At 37.1% G+C, this 27,630-nt stretch overlaps 1 protein-coding gene across 2 annotated transcripts in view; it reads left to right on the top strand.

Moving 5' to 3' along the window:
• The window catches only part of PTBP3 (polypyrimidine tract binding protein 3), a 29,584-nt gene extending 2,357 nt beyond the window's left edge, over positions 1-27,227 (top strand). Inside the window, exons 2-14 of one of the 2 annotated variants that reach the window (XM_062017824.1) lie at positions 3,367-3,536; positions 4,417-4,563; positions 8,222-8,386; positions 11,290-11,400; positions 14,289-14,463; positions 17,285-17,296; positions 20,792-20,839; positions 21,480-21,610; positions 24,016-24,049; positions 24,684-24,776; positions 25,053-25,269; positions 26,309-26,386; positions 27,095-27,227. In XM_062017824.1, coding sequence (XP_061873808.1) covers positions 3,367-3,536; positions 4,417-4,563; positions 8,222-8,386; positions 11,290-11,400; positions 14,289-14,463; positions 17,285-17,296; positions 20,792-20,839; positions 21,480-21,610; positions 24,016-24,049; positions 24,684-24,776; positions 25,053-25,269; positions 26,309-26,386; positions 27,095-27,227 — 1,514 coding nt within the window. The remainder of the gene's footprint in view (positions 1-3,366; positions 3,537-4,416; positions 4,564-8,221; positions 8,387-11,289; positions 11,401-14,288; positions 14,464-17,284; positions 17,297-20,791; positions 20,840-21,479; positions 21,611-24,015; positions 24,050-24,683; positions 24,777-25,052; positions 25,270-26,308; positions 26,387-27,094) is intronic. The other variant, XM_062017825.1, reaches the window with a different exon arrangement.
• Positions 27,228-27,630: the final 403 nt, after the last annotated feature.

Raw genomic sequence — 27,630 nt, forward strand, 5'->3', positions numbered from 1 at the left:
AAAGTTTCCTGCTTTCTTTAGTCAAGCAGTCCTTGATGTAGTAAACTCAAGGACATCTTGTCCTTTTTAAACCTGAAAACTAGATTTAACAAAATAGGATTTATTATTAGACTTTAATAACAATATATCCTCTCATGGCTTGGTGCTGAAATGAAGTTAATATGTTTATTTTGTCTTAAAGTCTCATACCTAGCAAGTGTGACTCGTGTTCACATTTTTCAGAATGCACACTGAGCACATGGTGCCATTAAAAATTTCTTGATGAACAAATTGGTGCGTAAGAGACTTTTCTGTTTTGCAGGTGGGAGAATTATTTAACTCGGCTTATGAGTCTGCCATGGTTGGGGCTTAAGTCATCCAACTTGGAATTTGACAGACTTCTAGTAAAAAAAATAGTAAAAAAAATCCCTCTGTAAAGATGCTTATGCAGAATGACTTGTATAAACCACTTTTCAGCCTTAGATTGTTCTCAAAACCTACAGCAAAATCTGAAATGACTTAATATTTTTTGTTTCTCTTTGGAAGGTTAAATGCAACATATGACATGTTGTCATGGTTTGACATGAAGCCATTTCTAGTAAGGCAGAAGGAACTGTAAAGATGGCTCCTTTTTGCTTTTATTCTGTTCTGTTTCTTGTAGGTAGTAGAATAAACTTTCCTACTTTACTCTCTAAGTTGAGTGCTGGAGTCTGGTTTGCCTGGAACTGTAATTGGCAGCGAGCCTTCCCCGCCCTTGTCTCAATCCACAACAACCTTGCTTATCTTTTTTTTCCTCCCATTTCTCTGGGACCTCCGCCATCCTACTGAGGGTGAGGGTGAATGGGCGCACCAAGTGAGTGACTGTTGTGGTGCTGCTGTCCTAGCTGGGCCAAACCACAACATGTTTGGCACTCAGTATGGATAGTCTGTGGGGCTTGGAGCATTGGAGATTAAACTTGAGATAAGGATATTAATTGGGAGCAGTAATGGGCAAAACATGAACTGTGCTGCTGACTGATGGGTTTTTCTGTGCTTCTACTTCCGGTGAAGGGATGAGGGGTGTATTTTTAACACTTCCTTAAAAAGCGATTTGTGAAGGCAAGGGGTGGAATATCATGGTTTGACATGGAGCCTTTTCTGCTAAGGAGGAAGGGGCTGTGAAGATGGCTCCTGTAAGAAGTTGCTTGAAACTCTCCCCAGCTCTGAGCCAGACCCACTTCTGGGGCTGAGCCAATTAGGTGCCTCCACGATCACTTTTTAGAAGAAGCTGGAAGAGGAGGTTTCTTCCTGTTTCTTCCTTCTTCTGACCTTTTTTCTTTTCTGGCTGGTGGTGGTGCAAGGAGTGGGAAGAGTGAGAGAAGCAACCAAGCAGACTCTAAGGTCAGTGAGGCTTTCCTCACTGAGAGGAGGAGGTGTGCTGGAGCAAAGACTCCCCTGCATCCTCCAGAAAGGACTGGTGAAGCTGAGATTTATTTGCATTTTGTTAAAGATCCTGTATCAGTGGTAGAGACTCATTTTGATAATGACCCCAAATCAGGGGCAGAGACTCATTTTGCTGAGAACCCTGAGCCAGGGGCAGTGACTATGGCCGGAGAAGTCCGTGTCCCAGGGGAGGGACCCTGTCTGTATCACTATGGCTGGAGGAGGCCTTGTTCCTTGGAAGGGACCCAATAGTCACAGAGACGGTAACTGTTGGGAAGAACCCATGACAAAGCAGCTCGTTAAACTTATGCCCAGAAGAGGCCTTGTCCTGAGGGAGGGACTCTGTATCTGCAGAAACTGCAACTGTGGCAAAGAACCCACGCCAGAGATATTCACCAAGGACTGTGTCCTGTGTGAGGGACCCTGTATCGGCAGAAGCCACAGCTGCTGGGAACAGCCCACACCAGAAAAGGACTGTGTCCCAGGGGAGGAACCCTGTGTCACAGACAATAAAAATGCGGGGAGTCATCCTCATCTGAGAAGGGAGAAGCAGCAGAGCCCATCTGTGAGAGACTGACCACATCCCCCATTCCCTGCCTCTCTGAGCTGTTGAGGGGGAGGAGGTAGAGATATGGGGAGCAGTGAGCTGGGCCTGGGAAGAAAGGAGGGATGGGGGAGGGAGATCTTAAAGTGCTGGTTGTAATTTTCTCATTATCTTACTCCCTTTTTCTTTTTGTTCTGTTCCTTGTAGAATAAACTTTCCTACTTTCCTCTCTAAGTCAAGTACTAGAGTCTGTTTTGCCTGGAACTGTAATTGGCAGCGAGCCCTCCCTGCCCTTGTCTCAATCCACAACAACTGTGCTTATCTTTTTTTCCTCCCATTTTGCTGGGGCCTCTGCCATCCTAAGAGGGTGGGGCTGAATGGGGGGCACTGAGTGAGAGAATGTTGTGGTGCTTCTGTGCTAGCTGGGCCAAACCATGACACATGTTAAAGCTATCTCTCTGGATGGAGTCAAGCTGATCGTGGCACATAAGTAAAAAAAAAAAAAAGAATGCCATTTCTTCCTTTAACTTAACTGATATGCAGTTAGACTCCAGTACAACTTCCATTGAATATGCTGCTTTCACCTTAGTTTATTTTTTTCATCAAGCCTCATAAGCCTCTGCAGTTTAGTTTAGGAGAATCTCTTATGGGATCTGTTGTTTGGCTAATGAATTTTGGTTTTACTAAGTTATTACTCTATTGTGATAGCTTCTAGAATAATATGCCTGTTCTACATGTGCTGGTCTGTTTAAATGGACTCTGAATCCTCTCCCCTTGAAATGTAAACGTTGGTCACTTACCTGTTGCAGGATCCAAATAAGCTTGTTAAAGAAAAATGCAGTTTGCCAAAGCGCTTAGAATCTCTACTGATTTCCTGACTCACTGCTATCTATCATTTTCAAAAACTTTTAAAAACTTATGATGTGGGACGGCAGGCTTTTTCAATAAAATTTAAAAAATATATTTGAGATAACAATTGAATCTATTTAAGAAGTACACCATGCAGAAAGACAAGTAATTAAAAAAAGAATGTATTACCTCCCAGTTACTACTTGCTACTCTTCTGTGTAGTTAACATTTTTGTAGATATGTTACATAGGTATTTGGGAGGAAGTTACTGGCACCTCTGTCTGCAAGACATAAAAAGAAACTCCCAAGAAAATAAAAAAAACAACCAAGGAAACCCAAAGCAAAACAAACACACCACACATTCCACTTACAGAAGAGATTTGGAGCAATTGAAACGATCTTAAACTGTCCTTTGGTTATATATGATCTGTCCTTTCTTAGAATTCAAACAGCTATAGATAAGTCAATGTCAGTGATGAAACAGCAGTCTATCTCTTTTGGGTTTTGGTATCTATACTGTGTGATAAATGTGGCTTCATTGCTTGTCCATTCTTGTTCCTAAAATATTTCAGAGAGTGCGAGTGATGAGAAGAAATTTAAAGAAAAGAGATTGCCATGTTCCTCTTCATGTGTTCTTCATCTTCATCATCTTCCAAATGATGTTACTGCAGCAGAAATAATTTTGTTAGGCCTCCCTTTTGGCAAAGTAACCAATCTCTTGATGCTACAAAATAAAAATCAGGTATGTCAGTGTTTCAATTACAAGAGCAAGGCTAAAGATGTAATTCACATTATGACCCTTCTGCTGTTGTGTTTGTCTTAAGTGATTGCATCTATGTTTAAGTACTTCATTGATAGCTCAAGATTGTAATATTTTTCAGATGTGAAGAATTTCTTGAATTTTATTTTAATTTTTAATATACTTTTGGATTAAATAATGATTAAGTAACTTGTTAATAATACTGCAAAACATTATATTGACTTTATGAAAAACTATACAGATAACTACATTTTGTCACTAGTGATTTTGATATATGTCTTGACATAACCTGCCTTATTAAGTCATTAACATAAATGTTAATTTTTAAATGTTAAATAAATAGCTTAGTTTTTATAATCCTTTTATATGTGATGGATTACTTCATGTCATGAATAAACACTGAAATCCTAAACATAAAAGTCATTTACTCAAAAATGATCTTGAGCACAGAGCTGGGTTAATATAATGCACAAATTGATGTTGAGTGTCTTGTTCCTACTTTTTCAGTCAATATTTGTATCTGCTATCTAGGGGATAGCTCTTGGATTCAGAAATCTAACAAATTCATTAGCAGTGTGGTATTTTTAGCAGCATTGCTTCTCATATGTCATACTTACTCCATGTCTTCTTTAGTTACTGATTCTACTTAAAACTGAAAACTTTGTGAGAAACCCCATAGACTGAATCAATTATCCCCATAAACACACATGCACAAATACATTTTAATACCGAGCAAATCAGTACTGTACTTTCGTATAATCTTTTTCTAGTGAGAGTGGAATTGAGAATAGAGTGCTTTTTGATGCTTTGCTTTGTCCTGTAGAGAAAGAGACCACTCAAAACTGCTATGTATTGGTTGCAGGCATTGTTGGAAATGGCTTCTGAAGAAGCTGCTATTTCTATGATGAAGTCCTATACTCTTGCTCTGCCCCGCCTCCAAAGTCAGCCTGTTTATGTTCAGTTCTCCAAATATAAACAACTGCAGACCTATCATCTACCTCATCAGGCTGTAAGTATAACATATCCATTTAAATGGATAGAATTTCATGTAAGTTATGTACTGGTTTTGGCTAGGTTAATTTTGTTCATAGTAGTTTGTGACACACAGTGTCAAGGTCTTTTGTGCTTCTCACCCAGTGTGAGCACACAAGAAGCTGGGAAGGGGCATAGCTGGGACAGCTAACTCCAACTGGCCCAAGGGATGTCTGTGACCATGTGATGTTGTGCTCAGCAATGAAAACAGGGAAGAAGGAGAAAGGTGGGGCACTTGGACTTAGGACATTTTTTCTTCACAAGTAACAGTTATGGGGAAGTGACTGAGCAGGTGTAGGACACTTAGATGTCTACCAGGATTAAACCACAACATTAGTGAACAGACTACTTCGCAGTACACCAACAGTCAGACTCTGATAGATATAATTTCTGTCTGCGGTTATATAAGTGGTAACTTCTTTTAGTCAGGGACTTCTGAATATCTGTAAAATTACCATGGAGGAGCTCAAGCTCAAGAATGAGACCTAGATGATCTTTCAAGGTTCCTTCCAAGCCTTAAGATTCTGTGATTCTGTGAAACCACGTGAAGATGGCAGGAAGACTGCTTGGATGATCAAGGAGATTCTGACTGAACTCAAACATAAAGAGCCACAAGAAAAGTAGACAGGTGACTCAGGAGGAGTATAAAACATTATCTGAACATGAAAGGATGTGGCTAGGAAAGTCAACAAGTACATGGAGGTGGCTCTGGCAAGGAATGTGAACACCAACAAGAATGTCTCCTCCAAGTATATCAGCAGCAGAATCAATACTTAGGGAATATGTGGACTTTCTGCTGAATGGGGCAGGGACCCTGATGACAAAGGATGTGGAAAAGGCTGAGCTAGTGAATGCTTTCTCTCCAGTCTTCAGTAGTATAAGACTAGCCCTAGGGAATACCAGGCAATTGAGAACAGTGAGAAAGTCTTGATGAAGGAATTAAAGAAGAGTCTCGTTAGGGAACATTTAAACAAAACAGATAAAGAAAAGTCTGTGACCCTAATGAGATGCATTTGTGAGTGCTGAGGGAGCTGACTGATGTCATTGCACTGATGTCATTTTCACTCTTAAAATCTTGGAAATGGGAGAAGGTTCCTAAGGACTAGTAAGAAGCAAATTTTTCTCCTATCTTAAAGAAGATTTATCAGCCTAACTTTGGTCCCTGAGAAGTTAATGGAGCAACTAATCCTGGAAACTGTTTCCAAACATTCTAAAGACAAGAAAGAGGTTGGAAAAAGTCAGCATGGGGTTTTTGGTAAGGGATTAATGCCTGAGCAGTGTGATAGCCTTCTATGATGACATAGCTGATTTGATGGATGAGAAGGGAGCAGTGAATGTTATTTATCTTGACCTTGATATGACTTTCAACACTGTTTCCCATAACATCCCAACAGACAAACAGTTTAATTACTATCTAGATGGCCCGACTGTGATCTAAAAGGCTAAAATGGTTGTGACCTGTCCAGTGACAAGGCATGAGGCAATGGACATAGATTAAAATACAGAAAAATCTACTTAAGCTTAAGAAAAAACTTTTTTACTATGAGAGTGGTCAAAGACTGGAATGAGTTAGTGGTGGTACTGAGAGATAGTGGAGTCTCCATCCTCAGATGTTACAAACCTATCTGGAAACAGTCCTAAGCAGCCTCCTGTAGATGATTCTCTTATTATACTCTACACTACTTAGAAATACTTGCTCACAGTGTATTTTGAAAGAACTTTTGCAATTACTAAGTTTTAACATTAAGCAACAGCTCTCAACAGAGTTCTGATAATAATTAGTCCTGATTTTTTTTACCATTACTTTATCTGTAATATAGTAGCAGAGATACAACAAAAACATACTAGTTCAGCTTTATATGTTTGTGTTTTCTTAAAATTAATTGCTAATCATGGGTCTATAGATGCCATCTGAAGAACACATGGAAGATCAAACGCAGACTAATAAATACTGCACCACTTTCTGGCCAAAAAACATCTCTTCTGAAGCTTTTCCTTTATCAGATATGTATGTTATTGTGACGGATCATGTAAACTACTTATGTAAGATTTGTGGTGTTGTCACTGCCCAAGACCTTGCTAAACTCAAGAACAGTGTTATCTTTTTTTAATGTTGACTGTCTATTCTAAGAACTCTGAATCAAATCAAATGGATATTTTCATTCGTAAGTCATCAATTTAATGTATAAGTTCATGCTAAACACCAAAATTGATTTTGTCCTTGTATTTTTGAAGTACTAAAAGTTGTTTTCTTAAGAATATGAATTGAACATTGCAGATGAGCAGATGAGCAATTTAAATCCTGATCTGTAAATAAGGAAATACTCTTTGCACAACAAGATCAAACATTCAAACTGTCGTATTATAGTTGAAACCTGTTTGGATTTTTGTATTCTTGGATGAATTGCAATTGACTGCTATTTAGATACTTACATCATACTATAAAATATATATATCACAATTTTATTTTCTGTAAGAATGTTGCAAGTAGTGATTGTGTGAAAAATCAGTGTTCATTTTTAATTTGTACTGACACAGAACTCACTGAAATCATGCAAACCTGTCAGTCTAATAAATGTTATTTATCTCTTCCCTCATCCAAGGTTTCTGGATTGGTTTGTTGTCAACAAAAACATACAAATAAAATAACAAGATTTTTTAAAGGATATGATGTATGTAACAGCCTCAGGAAAGTGTACTTATATTTGCTAATAAGAGTTTTTGTATCAATTGCTCAGAGTATTTTCATCTCAGTACAAGACACTTTCTCCTTCTATAAAAACAACATTGTCTAAAATTTTTTTTTTGCACTTTTAACTTTACATTTGAGTTTTACTTACATTTTAGAGACTTTAGCAGAGCAACTGAATGCATGTTAGTGACCTACTGTCTGGGTTCAGACCTGAAGTACAGATTATTTTGCAGGATTAATATTTCTGAAACTGGGTGACATTTGTATCATGTGCCATATTTAGTCCATCTCCCAAGGAAGCAATGTTTGAGACATGACTTCAAGTCACTCTGTTTGGAAAGGAACATCTGTTCACAGTGCTCTCAAAGGTAGACTGTTTTGAGGAAAGCCTATCAAAAACAAATGTAAGACAAATTCCGAAGTCCCAGTAAGATAATTTGAGGAGTGAGACTTAAAAGTGTTTTCTGTGATTGATAGTGTGGTTCACAAAAAAAGGTCAAGGTGTGCACCTTTTGTTCCTGAAGAGAATGAAAACCTAATACAGCAGAGGAAATAGTTTTTGGTACACTGATGGGTTGCTAGTCTGTTACAGTATTATCTTTACGTTAATTTACTAGAGAATCTCTAGAAAGACAAAAGCTCACTGAATCAAAGTAAAATGGTGTCTATATGGCACTAAAAAGTGGTAATAGATTAACTAAAAAAAGTAGTAATCCTGTGAAAGTGTGATCAGACTTTTTCTAGAGGAGGTAGAAGGGAAGGAAGAGGTACCATTTACCTATTAGCATGGGATTTCAATGAATAATCAGATAAATAGAATACATTCCTATGTTGCATTTTAAATCTATTTTACATGCTTTTCTTCTTAAGATAACTGTGTTTAGATATGAGTAATTTACATGAATGTAAGTTAATTGTGGTCTCTGCTGTGTTGTGATTTCAGACCATTCAAAATATATTGCAAGCTATGAATGATATGTATGCTAGAAGGCTGCCTCTTAGAAGTGCTTTTGCTGCCAAAGACACGCTTGTTCCAGTTCAAGGTTCTGTTCTTCAAATCATTGTTGAAAATCTTGTCTACCCAGTCACTTTCGAAGTGCTGCATCAGGTAATGAAGCTTAAAAAAAAATGAAATAGTTAAGTCTTTTCCAAAGTTCCCATTGTAAATCCATTAACTTTTTTTCCCCCTCCTCTCTGAAGTGTACTTGTGGCTCCTTAATTGTTTGAGTGAAGATTGTCACTTTAAAATGACTTGTTAAGTGTAAGAATCTCGGCTTGAATCAGTTTTGCACAAAAAAAATCAAAGTAAACTGAGCTTCTGTACTCAGCTTTTCCCATTGTCTTGCATTTCTTTTAGTTCTTGGATTTCTGTGGAAGCAGCAACAAACTTGAGGTGTTATTTCTGGTTTCACCTTATGGGCTACTGAAATACTGATTGTTACAAACTTGTGGACCAACATTTTAACACTCTTTGTGTTGAGCAACTTTTGTAGTTTGGATTAAATTTTAGGGGTTTATATTCACTTCTTTTAAAATTCAATGCAAGTGATGTAATATAGAAGTATAGTTGCTTGTAGAAATGTTTATTGATTGTTCATTACTGTTAGAAAGCCTGGAATAGTGGTGGGCTGTAGCTATGAAAGGCATTACCATAACTCCTGCGAAGAAGAATCGTGTTGTGCTGTTAAGAACTGTTAAGCTTGAAAACAATAACTTTACAAGACTATTTCATTGTAGCTGAAGGATTTGTTGATGCTTTTTTTATTTCAGTTATTGAGAAGAGTTTAACAATTGAAGCTTTTGCACTTACTAGTAAATTTGTGCTATAAAAAATATGTCCAAAATAACCAGTTTCTTGCATTAATGCAATTTAAAATAGTTGGAATGTTTTTACAAGGACCTGCAGTCCTGGAGTAAAATTTTTGCTGCTCTACTAGCATCTGAAACAATCATTGATCTTTACCAAGGCTATTTTTGATCTTAGCTCTTGATATTTCCTCTTTCTCTGTATCTGCCTCCCATGATACTGATTGCTCACTATAATAATTGTCACTTTGACATATCAATTTGCGTGATCTGAACATTTGTGTCTGTGAGCATTGTTCACTTGTTATTTAACTTAGGCAAATACTGTGTCAACTGTTCAGGATTTATTAATGCACTCGGAATCATAGAATCACCTGAGAAACATTTTCTGTAGTTACAGGAACTGTACAAGTTGAATAGTGCAACAACTCCTGGATCTAATTTTTGTGGATTCTATTTATTTATTTAATCTTTTTTTAATAAGCTGGCAGTGGAAAAGGAATTTCATGTTAATTTACTTAAATCAAATTAATGTTAACTTTAGTGCAGCAGTACTATGTTTTCAGTCTTTGAATTACCCAATGACCCTCACAGAACTCCTTTTGCAATAGATCTAGAAAATTGAGCAATATTTGAAAAGTAAGCTTATTTGCAGTTCTGAACGGGACAGTCTCATTAAATTAAATTAAAGCAGCACTTTGTGCTTGATAGCTACAATGTAACCTTACTTTGTAAGTTGGTAAGGTTAATGGAAATGAAAATTTATACTGAGAAGTATAGCATTGTATGATACACTAGCAGGCAAGCTGTCATCCAAAACTCCAATTGTGTTTCGTAAGTTACAACTGCCTGTCAAGAAACTGATGCCTGTTTTTAAACCACAGTTCGCCTTAAATTATTATCAGAAACAGAATATTCAGTGTTACCTTTGCAGAAACAAAATACATATGTATGGTGTGGTTTAGATATAAAACCAAACAGGAACATGTTGAATTTCATGATCATAAAAAGGTCTGTTTAGTCATGTGGATAAACATGGAAAAGCATGTATTCAGAAGCTGTATTTAGGCCTTTCTTAGAGGGAGGTGTTTTAGGAACAGGAGCTCAATGACTAATTTTAAATTGCAGGGAAAAGGGCTTCTGTGCTATCTTCTACCACCAAATGACAACCACAGCATAAAAATCCTGTTTCTGAGAGACTGATTAACTAGACATGAAGGATTAGGACAGTGTGTCTTGTGTTTGTGGTTCTAGGCTTGACAGGCTGTCAAGAGATGCTTGTCCTGTCTCAGGCCTCTCTTTCTATTCCTGACTTTTCATCTGTTCTAACAGTTGGTTCTAAAACTGTTAGTTCTTCCCAAACCTTTCCTCTTCCTCTGTTGATTTGGACACACCTTTTCTTCACTTGCATATGTCCTAGCTATACTTTTGTTCTCATTCTTTGTGGCTTATCTTTGTATTGACACCTTCATGTAGTGCACGTTCTTATTTTGAGTGTATATGTATTTAATGTCAACTTTTAAAAATTTTTCTGGAATGCTTGCATTTTTCAATGTCAACTAGCATTCAATTGTTAGTTAGAGGAGTAAGTCCTCCAGGAGTTTGTACTATGTGATCTTTTGAGGTTCCTTCCAACCCTTAAGATTCTGTGAATCTGTGAAATGTCAAAGTAGGTCTTTATCTTGCATCTTTCCTTCTAGTTTGAACAATGGGTCTACATAATTCATTTATGGGCACTTCAACTAATTTAAGATGTCATTTTTGTCACCAAATTTGGAGGATTTAAGTGCAGAAGTACTTCAAGAAGTTTTTTTGAAGTAGAGAGAGGTAGACACCATGAATGAGTTTGCAGTTACCAACTCAACTGGCTTGTGAAAGTCCATTTCTGAAACCTCAGCTTTGATTATCCACAATTTCTCTGCAGACATTGGACAAATGCCTGTTTGGGCTGACCTTCCTTGCTATTAGTTAAACAGTCATTGGTAAATCTTTAGAAGAATTTTATTCTTTTTCCACATTTTTTTGTAGCCTCTTTGTAATTTAATATTTTTTTTAACCTGAAACAAAAGTTCTGAGTTCACTTAATTTCTGTTCAGCTCTACAAAAGAAATAATTTTCATAAATTTATGTGGAGTATCAAATGCCAGTTTTTAGTATACATGAATTATTTACTGTTTCTGAAAGTCCATATCTTTTTCTTTTTAGATTTTCTCTAAATTTGGAACTATCTCAAAGATTATTACCTTCAATAAGAACAATCAGTTCCATGCTTTGCTCCAGTATTCTGATCCAATGAATGCGTATTATGCCAAAATGGTAAGTGTAGTGTAGTCAGCTTGATTTGTTGTTGTTGTTGTTGTTGCCCTCCGCCCAAGTAAATGAAGAACAGTAGAAATAGCTTGATCATTACCTTTATGACTTCTTATCATTCTAATGGTCTTGATTGCACATGAATAACTTAAACATCCCTCATTAGTTGGAGGATGATATTCTGTCATCAGCTGTGTACTTAAATGTGTAGCACACACCCCAAAACGTTAATGAGTCTACCAAAACAGAAAGCAGAGGTGTCAGTAGTGATGAATGATGGTTACTGTAGCTGACAAAAAGTCTTTTGCCTTTCAAGCTAAATGGAATATTTTCAATGAGGTTCAATACAGAAGACTAGTGTAGTTAACTGCCCAGAGATTAGATCAATGGTACATCTTAGACTTCTTCATTTGAAACAACCTCCTTCTTCCTCACACTGTTCCACTGCTCTGGCATGGAATCCTCCCCATGGGATACAGTTCTTCACAAACTATTCCAATGTGGGTCCTTCCTATGGGCTGCAGGTGGACCTCTGCTCCACTGTGAGCCTTCATAGGCTGCAGAGCAACAGCCTGCCATACCACAGTCTTGTCCATGGAATCCTCTAGTCTAGTGCCTGGACCACCTCTGCCTTCCCCTCCTCCTCTGAGCTGTGTGTTGACAGTGTTGTTTGTCTCACATTTTTCTCACTCCCTTCTCTCTCAGCTGTTGCACAGTGTTTTCTACCCTTTCTTAAAAATGCTATCACAGAGGCATCAGAAGTGTTTTGACTGACTCTGCTTTGGGCAGTGGTAAGTCTTTTGGAGCTCGCAGGAACTCCCTGTGTTCAGCACAGGGCAACCCCTGGTTTCATGCCACAGAGGAGCAGCAGTCCTGTGCCACTACCAAAGGTTTCCTACCTAAAACCAATAGTTCCTTTTTTTTTTTTTTTTTAAAGAACTTTTAGAATTAGTTTCCTTATAGAACCTAAATATTTTAATTTCTAGAAAATATAGTTAAATATTGACAGCTGAGTCCTCAAAAACTGAACTTGGACCTTGGTTACAGTGCAAGCACAATTGGAATAGTTTATTGTACAAGCATCCCCTTTCGTTACACCCCTGCCTCCTTAGTTATTTCTAAGAAGAATCGTTTATCCTTCAGGGCAACTGTGCTGATCACTTGTTTGCTGCTTGCATCTCCCATTCAAGTGGAGGCTTCTCCAATCAGCTACATGTGCATGCTGTGTTCACATGCCAGTCCACTTCTTTCTCACACTGTATTAAGTTCTGCATCCTTGTTTCTCACAAAGAAGGGATGGCAGTGTTATAAATCATCACTTCATAATACTTCACTCTGAAGAATAAACACAGAAAATAAGAGACTTTGTTTGGATATTTCATTTAGGGAAATGGTCTAGTGGTTGATAGGGTTGGGGCAAAGATTGGACTCAATGATCTTAAAGGTCTCTTCCAGCCAAAATGATTCTATGATTCACTTACAGGAAACTAAGAATGAAGCTCTGCATTTCTCTTTTAAGCTGTGTGATCACCTCAATATGAGTAAATAAACAAATAAAATTAATTTGAAAGTTCTCATAGAAGGTGTATAGAAGAATAGATTCTGCTAGGTATTGAGTCATTTTTAGCACTCAATTTTTGCAAAAAATTATCAAAAGACTAGAGTCAATGGAACTTTTACCCTGCTTTTGTTATTGAAGTTGACTTTATTCTCAGCCTCAAAATTAAACACATAGAATACTTACCTATTGCAACTTGCACTTTAGTTCAGTAAGTAAATTCACTATGTTTTAGTAATTAGGTATATATTGGAAACTGGTACAACTGGTTGGGATTATAGCCTGTTTGTTAGCAATAGCATTTTTTAATAAAGCACAGTATTAATATTAAATTCTACCTTATTAAATATTCCACAGAAATTATAGTGTCGGTCTAGATTATATTAAGTATTTAAACATATTTATTCATATAAATGAACTATGTATTAAATAAACCAGTATCTTTTGGATTATTTTCTTTTTTTCCCCCCCTCTCCATCAATCCAGAGTCTTTTGTACCTGGTATAGGCAGAAAATACTACTTCAGTCATCTTTCTGAGCATAGCTACTCTTAAAAGTTTCACACAATCATTTAGGTTGGAAAGGACCCTTAAGATCGAGTCCAACTGTTAACACTGCCATGTCTGCCACTGATCATTTCCCTCAATGCCACATTTACACGGTTCTTAAATATTTTCAGGAATTATGACTTCTCTGGGGGCAACTTGTTCCAATGCTTGACAACCTTTTCAGTGAAGAAACGTTTCCTAAAGTCCATTCTAAACCTCACCTGATACAACCTGAGACCATTTTCTCTTGCCCTATTGCTTGTTACTTGGAAGAAGAGACTGACACCCACCTCACTACAACTTCCGTCCAGGTAGTTGCAGAGAGAGAAAGGTCTCCCCTCAGCCTCCTTTTCTCCATAGTGAACACCTCCAGTTACCTCAGCCACTTCTAATCAGACTTGTGCTTTAGACCTTCACCAGCTTATGTAAGGACCAGTTCCATGCAACAAAAATATCCAGATTAGTATTGCTACTAGCATCTGGTATTGTGTGCTGAGTGTGATATAAGTAAGATTAGAAGCACGACTGGATGGACAAGTCAGGCTTAAAGCTACATTTTGTCCATTGGCACAAGGTGACATAAGAATTACTAATTAATGGACTAAACTAGCACAGGTTGTTTAAGTAAGGATAGTAGCAGTGTAACTGTCTACTTGGAGTTTTAAAGCAGTATCTTAAAAGCACAAGAGGAATTTCTGTTTGGATACAGCTGTGGGGTGAAAATAGAATAAACTACAGTGATGGTGGTTACTGTATGTTTGTCTGAAAACATAATGATTTTTCTTCAGGCTCTGGATGGCCAATGTATCTATACTGGATGTTGCATTCTGCGTATTAATTTCTCCAAGTTAGCTACTCTTAATGTAAAGTACAACAATGACAAGACCAGAGATTTCGCTTACCCTGACTTTCCTTCTGGTGATGGCCAACCGTTCCTGCAGTCATATGTACCTCCTGGCCTTGGTAAGAAAGCTTCACCTTCAGTGAAAAGTACAAAATAACATCTTTATGGTTTTTACATTGCATTTATGCTCTGGCTTTATATCAGGTTCACAGAAGAGTACATTTTGTGTTCATTTCTGTTTATATCCAGTAAAGTTTGTATGGAAAGTAGAAAGTCCTGCTCCAGATAAAGGAATAACTAAAACATGAGGGATGCTCTTGGGAAGATTCAAAGTGTTGTCAAAAAGACACCTTTGTCAAGTGCTATGAAAAGATATAAAAAATTTGCATATAAGAACAAGCAAAGTCAGTCATACAAAATTGACACTTGTTACCTAAAGCTCCTGGAAAATAAGTGTTTTAAGAGTGTTAGCTGTTATTTGTTGACATTTTAGGATAACTGCCTGCTATAACAAACAAAATCATGGGAAGCTTAGAAATGCTACACTTACTTATGTATATTTTATAGTCACTTTCTAAAAGACAAAATTTAAACATTTTATTGAATTTTAGAAGTTGCTTCCTTGGCATAGAGAAGACAGTATATGGTTGAAGGTATTTCAGCACAGACAGCTCAGGCATGGTCATTTAATTAACTTTGGTAATAATAAAAATTGGCAAATGGATTAATCCGATGACGTGGCAGAAGTGCTCACAATGCAATTTGAGCAGTTTTAGCTGTTTTTCTTTCTAATGAAAACCGTTTGCAACAATACACAGCTAAGGACTGTCTCAGCTGTTGTAGTAAGCACCTAAGTGCCATTCGGTTCACTAGGATGTTAGCAAAGGCTGAGGAAGAATTCAATTTTTTCCACTAGTTTTCTGTGACAGCTAAGGCAGATACTGGGTTTGATTTAGGTTTATTTTTGATAGTTGGCTTTGGTAGCTTAGATTAGAGTGTGAAAGTGAGTTGCTGTCACTGCTTCATTGCTCGGTTTTGCTGGTTCTCTTAAAGGGAGGCCTTAGGTCCTTACATAATGTACAACCATCTTTTTTTTTTTTTTTGAGGATTTGCCACATAGCATCATGCAAATGTGCTATTATAGACCTGATATGTCTGATTAATTAGATTTACAATATTTGAAATGTCAATGAAAGGGGAAAGTACAATTAGAGTAGATTAAAGACAAATTTGCTTCTAGGGCTTGGAGGATAACACATGAATGTCCTGGTTTAGGCCCATCAGAGAACAAAAAACCACAATTAGCCTCAAGTACCAAAGACCTGAGGATTGCCAAAGGGCAGGGAGAGCTTAATTGCCGCTTAAGGTTCAGGACAAAACAGACCAGGCTACTCAGCTTGGAGAAGAAAACAGAAAGTAATTTAATGCAACACCAACTAAAACATAACCATAAAACCCCAAAACATAACCAAAATAAAACAACACAGAGTGGTACAACAATGAAGAGTATCCCAGTATCTAATTCTTTTAATAAATATCTTTGGTTTAAAGGGCCTTAGGCCAGGTTCTCTCCTTCCTGGGGATTGTTTCCTTGGGACACCCTTTTTTCTCTTACAAATCACACATAATTCACAAATTTGTTTGACCACTGTATATATTCCTAAGGCATGGGCTGATAGTCAAGATTAAAGTTGAGATTTTTCTAATCTCTTCTCTTCTCTTCTCTTCTCTTCTCTTCTCTTCTCTTCTCTTCTCTTCTCTTCTCTTCTCTTCTCTTCTCACATTGTCTTTTATTTCAATATTCTAGGATGGGTTCTCTACCTTTCAGCCTTCTGGGTGAAAATAGTTTTCATTTGTTGGGAGGTATTTATTACTAATATCCCTCCGAACCTAGTTTTCTTCTTTCCTCTGCCAAGAGGGCAGTGGCAGCTTTTGCTTGTATACATTCTGGCCATCCCCTCTATACAGGGTCCAGAAGTTTGTATATAAATATGCTATTGGTTGGCGTTCACCCCCCCCCCCCCCCCCCCCCCACCCCATTCTTGAGTTAACACTCCCTTATCTACTGTGACAAACAAAACAAGGGGTTTATCTAAGGATGACAGTGCTAACACAGGAGTGGTGATTACACTTTGTTTTAATTTCTGGATTAGCTTTTCTTCTTTTTCTGTACAAGTTAAAACATTTGGCTCTTCATGTAGCAATTTTGAATCTAACCCATTTGTTTTCTGTGCATAAAAGTTTACTCACAGAGGGCCATAGTCAGCTAATCACAAACATTTTTTCTTAATTCTTTCTTGTTTGTTTGCAAGAGCTCCTGAACTCCCTTTATTCTCTCTGGATTCATTCTGTGTTTCCCTTCACAAATAAAATGTCCAAAATATGTAACTTCCTTTTTGACAGATTGCAATTTGGATTTTTATACTTCTTGCTCTCCTAAAAAGTTTAATAATAACAATAAAAAAAAAAATCTGTGGCTTCTTTTACCACATTATTTTCTTTCCTCAAAATTCAAAAGTCATCAACATAATGAAGTAAAATCACATCAGGAAAAGGCCTATCAGATTTATTTGTTCTTCATCCCTTTTCTGTTAATAAATTCATGAAGATTACAATTTGTTCATCATAGGTCTCAGTCTCCAACCTTGATTATGTAATTAAGTTCCTTCCCAATAGATTATTTTCAACCTTGAGAATATACAATACTTGTCCATATATTATTTCTTTTCTTAATCTTAATAACACCAGTTTAAACATAAGGAAAGAAAATCTCTTTCCTTTAACTCCTGAGAGTGTTATTTGTTGATTTGATAACTTTACCCTTCAGAGTATAAAGTTTAATGAGTTTCTGTCAACTCTCATGCCTACCAAGAGGACTACCTCTTCTTCCTTTAAATTAAGAAACTCCTGACCTCCCTATTCAGTATCTTTAAAAAACAGTGATGGCACCATGTTTTCTTCTTTTCTCTCTCAAAGTGCCCCACTTTGTAGGGTTTCTTTTTCTTTGTGCAGGGTTTCTTCTTCTTTGTTGCGCGAAACGAAAGTGACCAGACACCAATGTGATATGCATCAGCTCCAGTTTATTGTCACATAATCATCACTTATATACCTTTTCCAAATGCTGTGTACGTGCTACAGTTCATGGCAAGTAGTTAATACCAAGCATCACGCGCTATGCATAAGGCCTCAAAGTTTCATTTTTGTAACAACTTAAACACCAACCTCATTGTGTAAAAACATCATCCTTATTGTGCTTAAAACATCAGCCTTATTGTGCTTAAAATATCACCCCATCTGTTCGGCCTTCAGTTAGTTTTCTCTCACACTATGGTTATGCTTACCTTACATTTAGTTAACTTTATATTATTGTTAGTTACATATGTTACAATTTATTAGTCAAGTACAATCAATCTTATAATGCTAAATTGAATGCTCTATTCAGTCTTCTAACAATGCTTAGTTTAATGCTCTGTCCTATCTTCTTGCTTTGACCTTGTTTCTGTTACAATCTGCAGTTTTGGTTTTCCCCTTGCTCGAGCTTGCTATCACACAGGCATTCCTTTCTGTCCTTTTTTTGCTGTTGAAGGCAATTCAAAGACAAACTGCTGACTTTCTCTGTTTCTGACTGACTCCATAACATTCATTATAGCCCAGACCCCAACACCACTTCCATGCACTTAAGACATCCCACTGGGGAGGAAACTAACTACATTGCCTTCCCAGACTATTACCTCCCTCAATACTTCTTCCCCTGGCTTTTTCATGCCTCTTCCTTGGTTCCATTTACTACACTCTTGTCTCCCTTAAGATTCCAGTCCCACACATCAAATTTCCAACCGCTGTCAACAAACTATATCCATTTGCTCAACTTCCATAATGCCGGTCTAAAGTCATTCTGAGGCTAAATTAAAATTTCATCCCACATTCTTGTCAATTATCTTTTCTTTCTCTTCAGACAAAATAACTTTCACATACATTTTAACATCAACTTTAGATTATACCCCATAGCGCATCAAGGGGTTAAAACCTTCCACAAAAACTCACTCACCAGTTCCAAAACATTTCACACAAACTGTGCACACTCAGAATGCCCTGATCACCAAGATAATACTTAATAGTCTGTTTTCTTATCTTGAATGCCCCAGCCACCAAGGTAATACTTAATAGTCTGTTTACTTACCTTAGTCTGTGCACAGAGTTGCCTGGTCAATACAATCATGCCTACTATTCCCATCCTTCCCCCTGTGGTTCACTGGGTCTGCCTTCAAACTCAGGATCCAGTCGATCTCCTCTGGAACCCCTGCTGATGATCCATGAGACCGTTGAAATCAACAGGATGCGTCTTCCCATCCTTCAGTGACAGAGGTCCCCCAGGAAGACAACTTAGGATCCTGGAAGAGGTCCCCATCTGTAAGAAACAAACAAGTTTTCTTGCAAAATTCTCAAGTCAGACTCTTCAGTGAAGCACTTTTATTAAGTGTTCTTGTGAGAGTGGGTGTACTAGCTAGCAAGCACACCTGATAGATACAGTATTCAGCTTTTTATTCCCTATCCTGGCTGCAAGGTCCCTCCCCTGTTTCCCCATTGACTAAGTACTCCCCAAGATTTACAACTTCCCTGAGCACCTATGATCTCCTCAGAGTATGTCTGGTTCCTGTTCATGATCTTATCTTGTCACTCATACCCCCACAGTCTTATCTAAAATTTAAAACTCATCAGACAACTGGTTAGCAATACAAAGAAACAGATATCAGTGGAAATTCTTTGTCTCAATCCCCTTGACTCCATCCTGCGAAAACATTAACGTTTCCTACAATTCTTTCAAGCTTGTCATTGCTCACAATTTCATTTTCTCTCTGAACATCCACCATATTAATGAGACTAGCAAAGATCCTGATCTAAAGAATAGCCAAGGTCTGTGTCAAAATTTGTTTTTAGTGCACTCAAAGTGAAGCAGCTGCATAGGTATTTTTCTGTTTAAAAAATAGAAAAGATACTGCACTATAAACAAGCAGATTTTGTGAATAACTTGCATTTTAAGAGTTCCCCTACCCAGTGACCATTAGCACTGATATATGAATTAGCTTGCTTTGAAAGCTAGCTGGTAGCTATGAAACAAATTATTTTACCCATTAAAAAAATACAACAAAGAATTCCAGATCTTTCTGCATTAGCTCTGCTGGACAATTTTCACATGCCTCATTTTGGTATCAGTGTGCAACATGCAGGTTTTATTTGGAAGAATGAAATGGTTTTATCTATTTCTTCATTCATATTTCCATTACTGTTTTTGGATTGTGAAGAAGTGATTGATACCTGTATTTCCAGGGCAGTATATCAGTGCCTGTATTTCAAGAACGCACACAATGACTTGCTTTCGTGAGATAGATGTATTCAGTAGTTTGCATGAAAGACACTTTGTTGCTACAGGTAAGAAGAGGTGTAATGTGATGCATGAATACTTGATCTGTGGTGTCAGTTTCATTTGTTGGTTTTCATAGGGGATACTTCCTGTGGTATTAGTGACACTAATTAGATGTGACACTGACCTGTCAGTAACCATCAGTTAGTGAATGTAGCTATTTTAGTCAATGGTGGAGGTTCAGGTAGTAAAATAGACACATTGCCAGGCTTAGAGGATGTATTTGCTGATTAAAAAAATATCTGGTGTGCTGAGATATGAAAGAGTCTACAGCCCAAGCTTGTGTCTAGTTGCCTCTTAGAACACAAGTTTATGTGCTGCCTCAGCTCTACATAGTAATGTGAAAATTGCTGAGCTATCCAAGGCTAGGACTCTCCATATATTGGTATTCCAAATCTGTTTAATGCTTATAATCTCCAGAAGAGCTATAAAAAACACTGTTTATTTATAAGAATGCATATTGAGACAGTACATCTCTTTAAAAAATGTGTACTTTATGCATCTCAATAACTGGTAAAATTCAGAACCTTATAGTTGGTTTGTATTATTTAGCCTATACTGGTTTTAGAAATCTAGGAAGTAGTATGTCATGCAAAATGTCTTTGAGTGTATTTGCTTCCAGAAAATTACTAGCCTGCATTTCTATTGTGTGAATAAAAACTTATTGAGTATTGAGTGTTTTAACTTTAACAGATGCTAATCAATGCTGTGCTTTCCTATTCAAACTTGTCTGAACTACATTTTTGCCTTGACTTCATTTTAGAAGTAGATGTTGAGGCTGATCAGAATATTTGCCTTCAAAAGTGGATGAAAATTATGTTTGTTAAAACAGAAAATCTTGGATTTCAGTGAGAGATTTTAACCCAAATGTTTTATAGAAGGTATAATCATGAACCAAAGTCAAAATTGCAACACTGGAAACTGATTCTTATTACTGAAGTCTCTTCTGTTTTCTGAAAATTTTAAAATCTGTTTTAATTAGATGTGTCCGCTCTCTCTAGGCACCCAAAATATCTTTCCATCAGATGCAGGGGCTGCTGGGTTTGCCCCAGCCATGAGGCTTTCTCAAGGTGGTAAGTTTCTGTTTCTCTAAAAATGTGGTGTTTGCATTTGGGGTCAGTAGTCTGACTATACCTTTGTTTTCAAATAGAGTAGTCAGAACACAATGTTTCTGTGAGTAATTCTGATTCTCATATTATTCAGTAGGATTACTTTCTGTACTAAAAGAAAACACATACTGATGTAGTTTATCATTTAATAAATGAAGAAATTAAAAGCTATGATAAAGATTACCCACAAGAGAGGGACATAAGCATTGGTTTTGCTAAGAATCATAAGACTTCAATTACATTTAAAGCTAAAAGAGAAAGTCTCTCTCCTTCTGGCTTTAAAATGAGGAATAGTCTTCTAGACTCAGTGATCTTTTCCTTTGTAGCACAGGATAAACCTTTGTGCTAATTATTTTTATTTTTTCTTTTGCTGCAATTTATGTCCCCTTTTGCTTGGATCTATTGTTGTAGCTAAATATTTTTTCATCTCCGGAGTGTTGGTGCTTCCTGCTTTACTTGCTGGTCAGATACTGGAAATAACTAAATTCCTTAAAAGCATTTAAAACATTTTAATATTGATGTTTTTGCCAAACAGAACTGACTTTTGTCTTCTAAAATATCTTCCACGGTGAAATGTCAAGTAATGCTATTAATACCATTCCAGGTCTTTTGGTTCCAGCTGTTCCTGGACCACTTAGTTCTCTTGCAGTCACCATGTCTGCGATGCCTGGGCAGATGACTACTCTTGGTGTTCCAGGAACTTCTGTTGTACTAGTCAGCCACCTCAATCCTGATGTAAGCTTGTTTCATGGAACTGTCGACTTGTACCAAACACCTTGTAGGACAGCTCTATATCTCGTTTGAGGTAGTCTGCAATATTGATGAGGTTTAAAAACTCCAGTCAGCAGTCAAAAGCTTCCTAATAAAATTTTTTTTAGTAAATTTGTGTTAGCAGTGTAGCTATATAGTGGTTTAGCCCTGGCTGGGTGCCAGGTGCGCACCAAGTTGTTCTATCACTTCCCCTCTTAAACTGGACAGGGGAGAGAGAAATATAATGAGAGGTTCATGAGTTGAGATAAGGGCAGGGAGATCACTCAGCAATTAGCATCATGGGCAAAACAGACTCAGCTTGGGGAGAAAAGATTTGATTTATTAATGAACAATCAAAACAAAACGGGGAGATGAGAAATAAAACTGAATCTTAAAACATTTCCTCCCACTGCTTCTTCTTCCCAGGACTCTCCCTCTTCCCTCCACTACAGTTCCTCACAAACTGCTCCAGCATGGGGCCTCCCATGAGGGCAGGTCCTCACATCCTTCCCCAACGTGGGTCGTCCATGGGAAGAATAGTCCTTCAGGTACCGACTGCTCCAGCCTGAGTACCTCTCAGGATCACAAGCCCTGACACCAAACCTGCTCTGGTGTGGGCTCCTCTTTCCCCACAGTCTCCCAGGTCCTGCCAGGAACTTACTCCAGGGTGAGCTTCCCACAGAGTCACAGCCTCCTTCAGGCATCCACCCGCTCCAGCGTGGGTTCCTTCATGGACTGCGAGTGGGTCTCTGCTCCCTTGTGGCCTCCATGGGCTGCAGGGGCACAGCTGCCTCGCCATGGGCTGCACCACAGGTCACAGGGGAATCTTTCTTTCAGGGCCTAAGCGCCCTCTTCCCTCTTCTCCACTGACCTTGGTGTCTGTGGAGATGTTTTCACATTCTCACTCCCTGTTGCTGCTGCAGTTTAGGAACTGTGCATTAACTTCTTCCCCTTCTCACATTATCCACAGAGGTATTACCTCCATCACTGATTGGTCAGGCCTTGGTCAGTGTTGAGTCCATCGTAGAATTGACTGGCATTAGTGCTATCAGCTACAGGGGAAACTTACGGCAGCTCTGTTTAAAGCCACCCCTGTAGCCCCTCCTGCTACCAAAACCTGGCCCAGACAAAACCACTACAAGCTAACAGTGTAGCTGCTTAGAGAAGAGTCTAGTCAGACAAGAGAAGTGCTTGAAGAGGTAAGTAATATATATTATAACTAAGTTGACTGGTACCTCTGTTAATATGACACCACTGTGTGCTACTTTGTCATTAGAGAAGACATGGATTTTTTCATTTGTTACAAAAAAAAGGAGTTAGAGAAACAGGAGGGATGGGAAAAGGAGAAGAAAGCATGCCAAATTAAGTACCTTCCAAAACATTGATAGGGTCTTTCTGGTTCTGCAACTTTTCCCAGGTTGGAGAGAAGGAACACAGGTGCACTTTGCTATTGTCATCACTGTAAATCCATTTTTAAAAATTAACAAATATACATGTTTACTTTTCATAGTACCACACAGATTTTTTTTTTCATATGTTGACAGTAAAATTGCAAAAGACAACTTTGTGGAAATGTCACAGACTGTTCTATAAGCTTACTCCTATACCTCAAATATTACACATTGATCTGTGCTTAATTAAAAGCAATGTATACCTCTTGATAAAGCTTGATTTTTTTTTTTTCTTAAAGGACATGACTTAAACCACAATTCTAATTGAATGTTGATAAGTAGTTCTATTTCAACAATGCAAAATTCTTGTTTGTTTTATACACTCATTAGATTTACGTAACTATAAAACTAATAAAATTAGGAGTTATTGGCAAAGTTAATTTTTCTTTGTCAATTTAATCTTATTTCTTAGGATTGCTGTGGATGTGCTTTCTGCAGCTGGTTATTCAAGATGATTCTCTGAGTCTTGAAAGAATGTATTTTTTAAAAATAAGTGTATGTGAAACGTGTTATATTGGCTGACTTCCAATCAGATGGGACCTTCCCAGCCAGCCAGGACTGCTGTTTTAAATAAGTTTCTTGGCAACTGTGTAACGCTTGTTCTTTAGTAGTGGTTGTCTGAGCCCTGTCACTTCTTTTTTACTGCCTCACCTTATTTCAGTCTATGTTTCTCTTACAATTTGACATTTGAGTCTTCAGTGAGTAAAATGAATGAGCTGAAATGTTTGCTTGTTTAAGTATTTCATATGTGCATAGTAAATATATATTAACAAGAATGCTGTACACTGCAGTTATTGCAGGGAATGGCTTTTGGAGAGACAGGTTTACATATTAGTGTGCTGTACTCTTCCAATCTTTGTGTTTACTGTGTGCTTATGGATTGGATTTCTCTATTTTCATGGCTTTAAAAATAATGTACTCATTTTATCATTTAAACAGGCCATCACACCACATGGACTTTTCATCCTATTTGGTAAGATCTGTCAAATATACCTTGAGAAACAACAGGACTGGCATTCATTTTGTTTGTCTGACACATGCTGGTTAACTCGTGCTCCATTGCCCTGTTCTTGTCTAGAAAATGCAGAAGAGAAGGCGCTGGTTTTAAAACACCAAGAATTTAAGTTAGTAGTTGCAGGACACAGCCACCAAAAAGGCAGAATGGTTGCTGTGTCAGACAAGTGTCAGTGTGTGTCCAATTTATTTACTACAAAGAATGACAAAACAAAATAAGATGAAAAAATAAAGATTGCTTCACAGGAAATTGAGTACAGAATTGGCACATATGTTAGTTGCAGAAGACAATGTTTGTTGGCATAGTAATATTTTAATATGCCTCTATTAAGAGGAATTCAGCACTGTGGCATTATTCAAAAGCTGAACATAAACGTGCAGTTTTATGACTAAGATCCTCGGGTTTTTTTACCACATTTTGAAGACTCAGAAAATGACAAACATTAAAGCTCTCTTTCATAGTAATCCTCTAACCAACTTGTTCAATGAGGTGATTATTCTTTGTAACATCAATGCAAGTCAAAAAAACCAGACTTGACCTTGTGATGTTTGGAGTAGTGCTCTGGATGAGTTTCTTTTCTCAATTTCCACAGGTGTGTATGGGGATGTGCATCGTGTGAAGATCATGTTTAAGAAAAAAGAAACTGCTTTGGTTCAGATGGCAGATGCAACCCAGGCTCAGTTAGGTACTGATTTTTAAGGCACAGTTTTGCTTCAATCTAGCATGCCTCTGATATAGATAAATTGTCCATCTGTCAATGGTAGTATAAACAAATTAAATACATCTTTGTGGTGTTTTACTGCATACAAACTTTTCGTTGTATATGTTGATAATGATCTGTTTTCTTTTTAAATTCAGAATGTGGAATCTGACACTAACTAGAAGACAATATTAGTATTCAAATAATCTTTTTTTCTTTCCCTCCCTTCATTCCTATTCAAATTGTATTTCCACTGATTAGCAATCACCTACTTGAATGGACAGAAGCTTCACGGAAGGTTCCTCCGTACTGCTTTTTCAAAACATCACACAATACAACTTCCTCGTGATGGACAAGAGGACCAAGGTCTGACGAAGGACTACAGCAATAGTCCTTTACATCGCTTTAAGAAGCCTGGCTCTCAGAACTTCCGTAATATCTTTCCTCCATCTGCCACCCTTCATCTCTCCAACATCCCGTGAGTATCTATATGTATGATGATTTATGTTATGTTTTTAAGTTACAAAGTCTGCCACACGCTTGAAATTTCCTGAGCCTTTTATAGTTTCCTGAGAATTTGGGCTGTTCTGCTATGTAATTAACAACTCAGTGAATCCTTTAACTGTTGCTTTTCAATTTGTTAGCAAAGAGGATAGCAGGCTGAATGCTCTTCTTTACAAGTTTTAATACAGTTTACATTTTCTCAAGAGTATGGTTTTGTTTTCCACACATTGAGTCCCATCTTAGACTTTTTTTGCAAAGATTAAAGATGGTTTTTTAGATAATGTAGCAGAGATACAACACATCAAATTCAACATTAGCATCATTATTTAATGTAGATACCATTTTTAATAGATCTAACACTTTCTGAAGAATAGTTCCTACAGAATTCAGTCCTCTTACATAGAGCAGAAATTATTTGGAAAAAGAAGTGCGTTCTTTAAAACTGAAACAACCTCTTTTTCTGTTTATAATGTTGTCGATCATGTGTGGGCTGACAACCAAATATAAGTTTTTACAAACTCCTTTGTTCAGCAACTTCAGAGGGAAAAGGGAAAACTATGGAATTTCTTCAAATGTTAAAAAAACCAAACCAAAACAAAGAAACAAAATGTACACTTAGAAAATGACGTTTTGAGTAAAATACAAAACATTAAATATTTGAAATACGCGAAGCACACTCACAGTAATTACAAGATTAAATGTATTTCTGAAGTTACCAGTTAGGATCTTAAGTGGTTTTTATACAATCTGAATTTAACTGAAGGACAGATGGAGGAAGATGAAAAGCACTAGAGTGTATCTGAAAATATACAGACTTAGCACACTATGGTACTAATTCTTAGTGTCAGAGCCAAGATGTTTGAGCTAAAGTGTTGACATGACTTGTATTGGTGGAAATAGCTTTTGCTGTTCAATTTTAATTTAGAGGCCAGAATTGAAATTTTTTTTTATACTCTTACAGAAATCTGTTATTTTACAAGTTGAGGGAATTTTGTTTGTTTGTTTTTAAATAGGCCTTCTGTTACTGTTGATTATCTGAAGGACCTTTTTGCAAGTAGAGGAGCTGCTGTGAGAGCCTTCAGATTCTTAGAGTAAGTTCTCTTGTAAGCTGAACAAGCTCTCATCCTGGAAGACGATTAATTAGTATTACTTTTTTTTTTTAATTCCACATGTGTATAACTATAGATAAAGCTCAATATGTGTGTATTTATCAGAAAAAGCTGTACATCTATGACAACTTTTATGATAATTCTATCTTAAAATTTTAAATGGAATACTGTTAGCCTAATTAAATGAAAAATATTCAGCCTTTTGACAAATTCTACATGTGTTCAAAGTAAGATAAGTTTAAGGAAAGTAAATACTTCTTTAAAAAAGAAATACAAGCTGTGTATATGTAAAATGTCATATGAAAGATGAGAATGTAACATTCATTAAGGTTACTTGGCAGCATTATTTTAGCATGATCATATCTGCTAGAATAATCTCATATATATGGACAATATAAGTGTTTCTTGGAGATTTCCAAGCCCTATTTCAACCCTGATTTGTTGTTTGGTTTTTTTTTTTTGAAGTGCAGTGTAATGAAAGAATCACATGGATGTAGGGCATTGGTCTGCAAAATTGGTGTGATTTTGTTATCTCCTCATTTTAACAGGTGCATAACTATTCTGAATCTTCCACTGTACAAGTATTCTCTGCATGTGATGTGGCTGAAAAAATACTTGTGTCACTTTTCTGTGTTGGCTGGTGCAAGGAAGATTTGCTTGGATTTAATAATGTTTTTTATTGTACTTCAGGAAACATTGCAAAACGGCTCTTATCCAGCTGGGCTCTGTGGAAGAAGCAGTTGAAGCTCTCATTGACCTTCACAGTCACGACCTTGGAGAAAACCGTTACCTGCAAATCTCCTTCTCAAAATCTACAGTCTGACTTTTCTGTGAACTTTCTTTTTAAGACTGCATCACAGTCTTTAGTAAAATTTTCAAAGAGAGATTGAAACAGATGTGACCAACTCTGTCTCTTAGAAGAAGCAGCTCATTCATATAGAAAGAAAGTCTTTTCTGATTTAAGTTGCTAGTATGTGATCAAAATTTAATATTCATCCATAGAAAGATTCCTATGTTAAACTCCTTTAGCAAATATTTATCACCAAATTTCTTACTTAAAACTTTATCGTTTGAGAACATCCATTTAGCTCTGGTTTGGAATCAGCCTTACAAAACGTTTGAGTGCTTTTACAGTATACCAAACTATTTCTATCAAAATTATACATCTCCTGTACACAGATTAAACATTAATTCAAATATGACATAGTGCTTAGGTTTCTGGAAGA

This window comes from Colius striatus, chromosome Z (assembly GCF_028858725.1).
Source record: "Colius striatus isolate bColStr4 chromosome Z, bColStr4.1.hap1, whole genome shotgun sequence".
NCBI classification, from domain to species: Eukaryota; Metazoa; Chordata; class Aves; order Coliiformes; family Coliidae; genus Colius; species Colius striatus.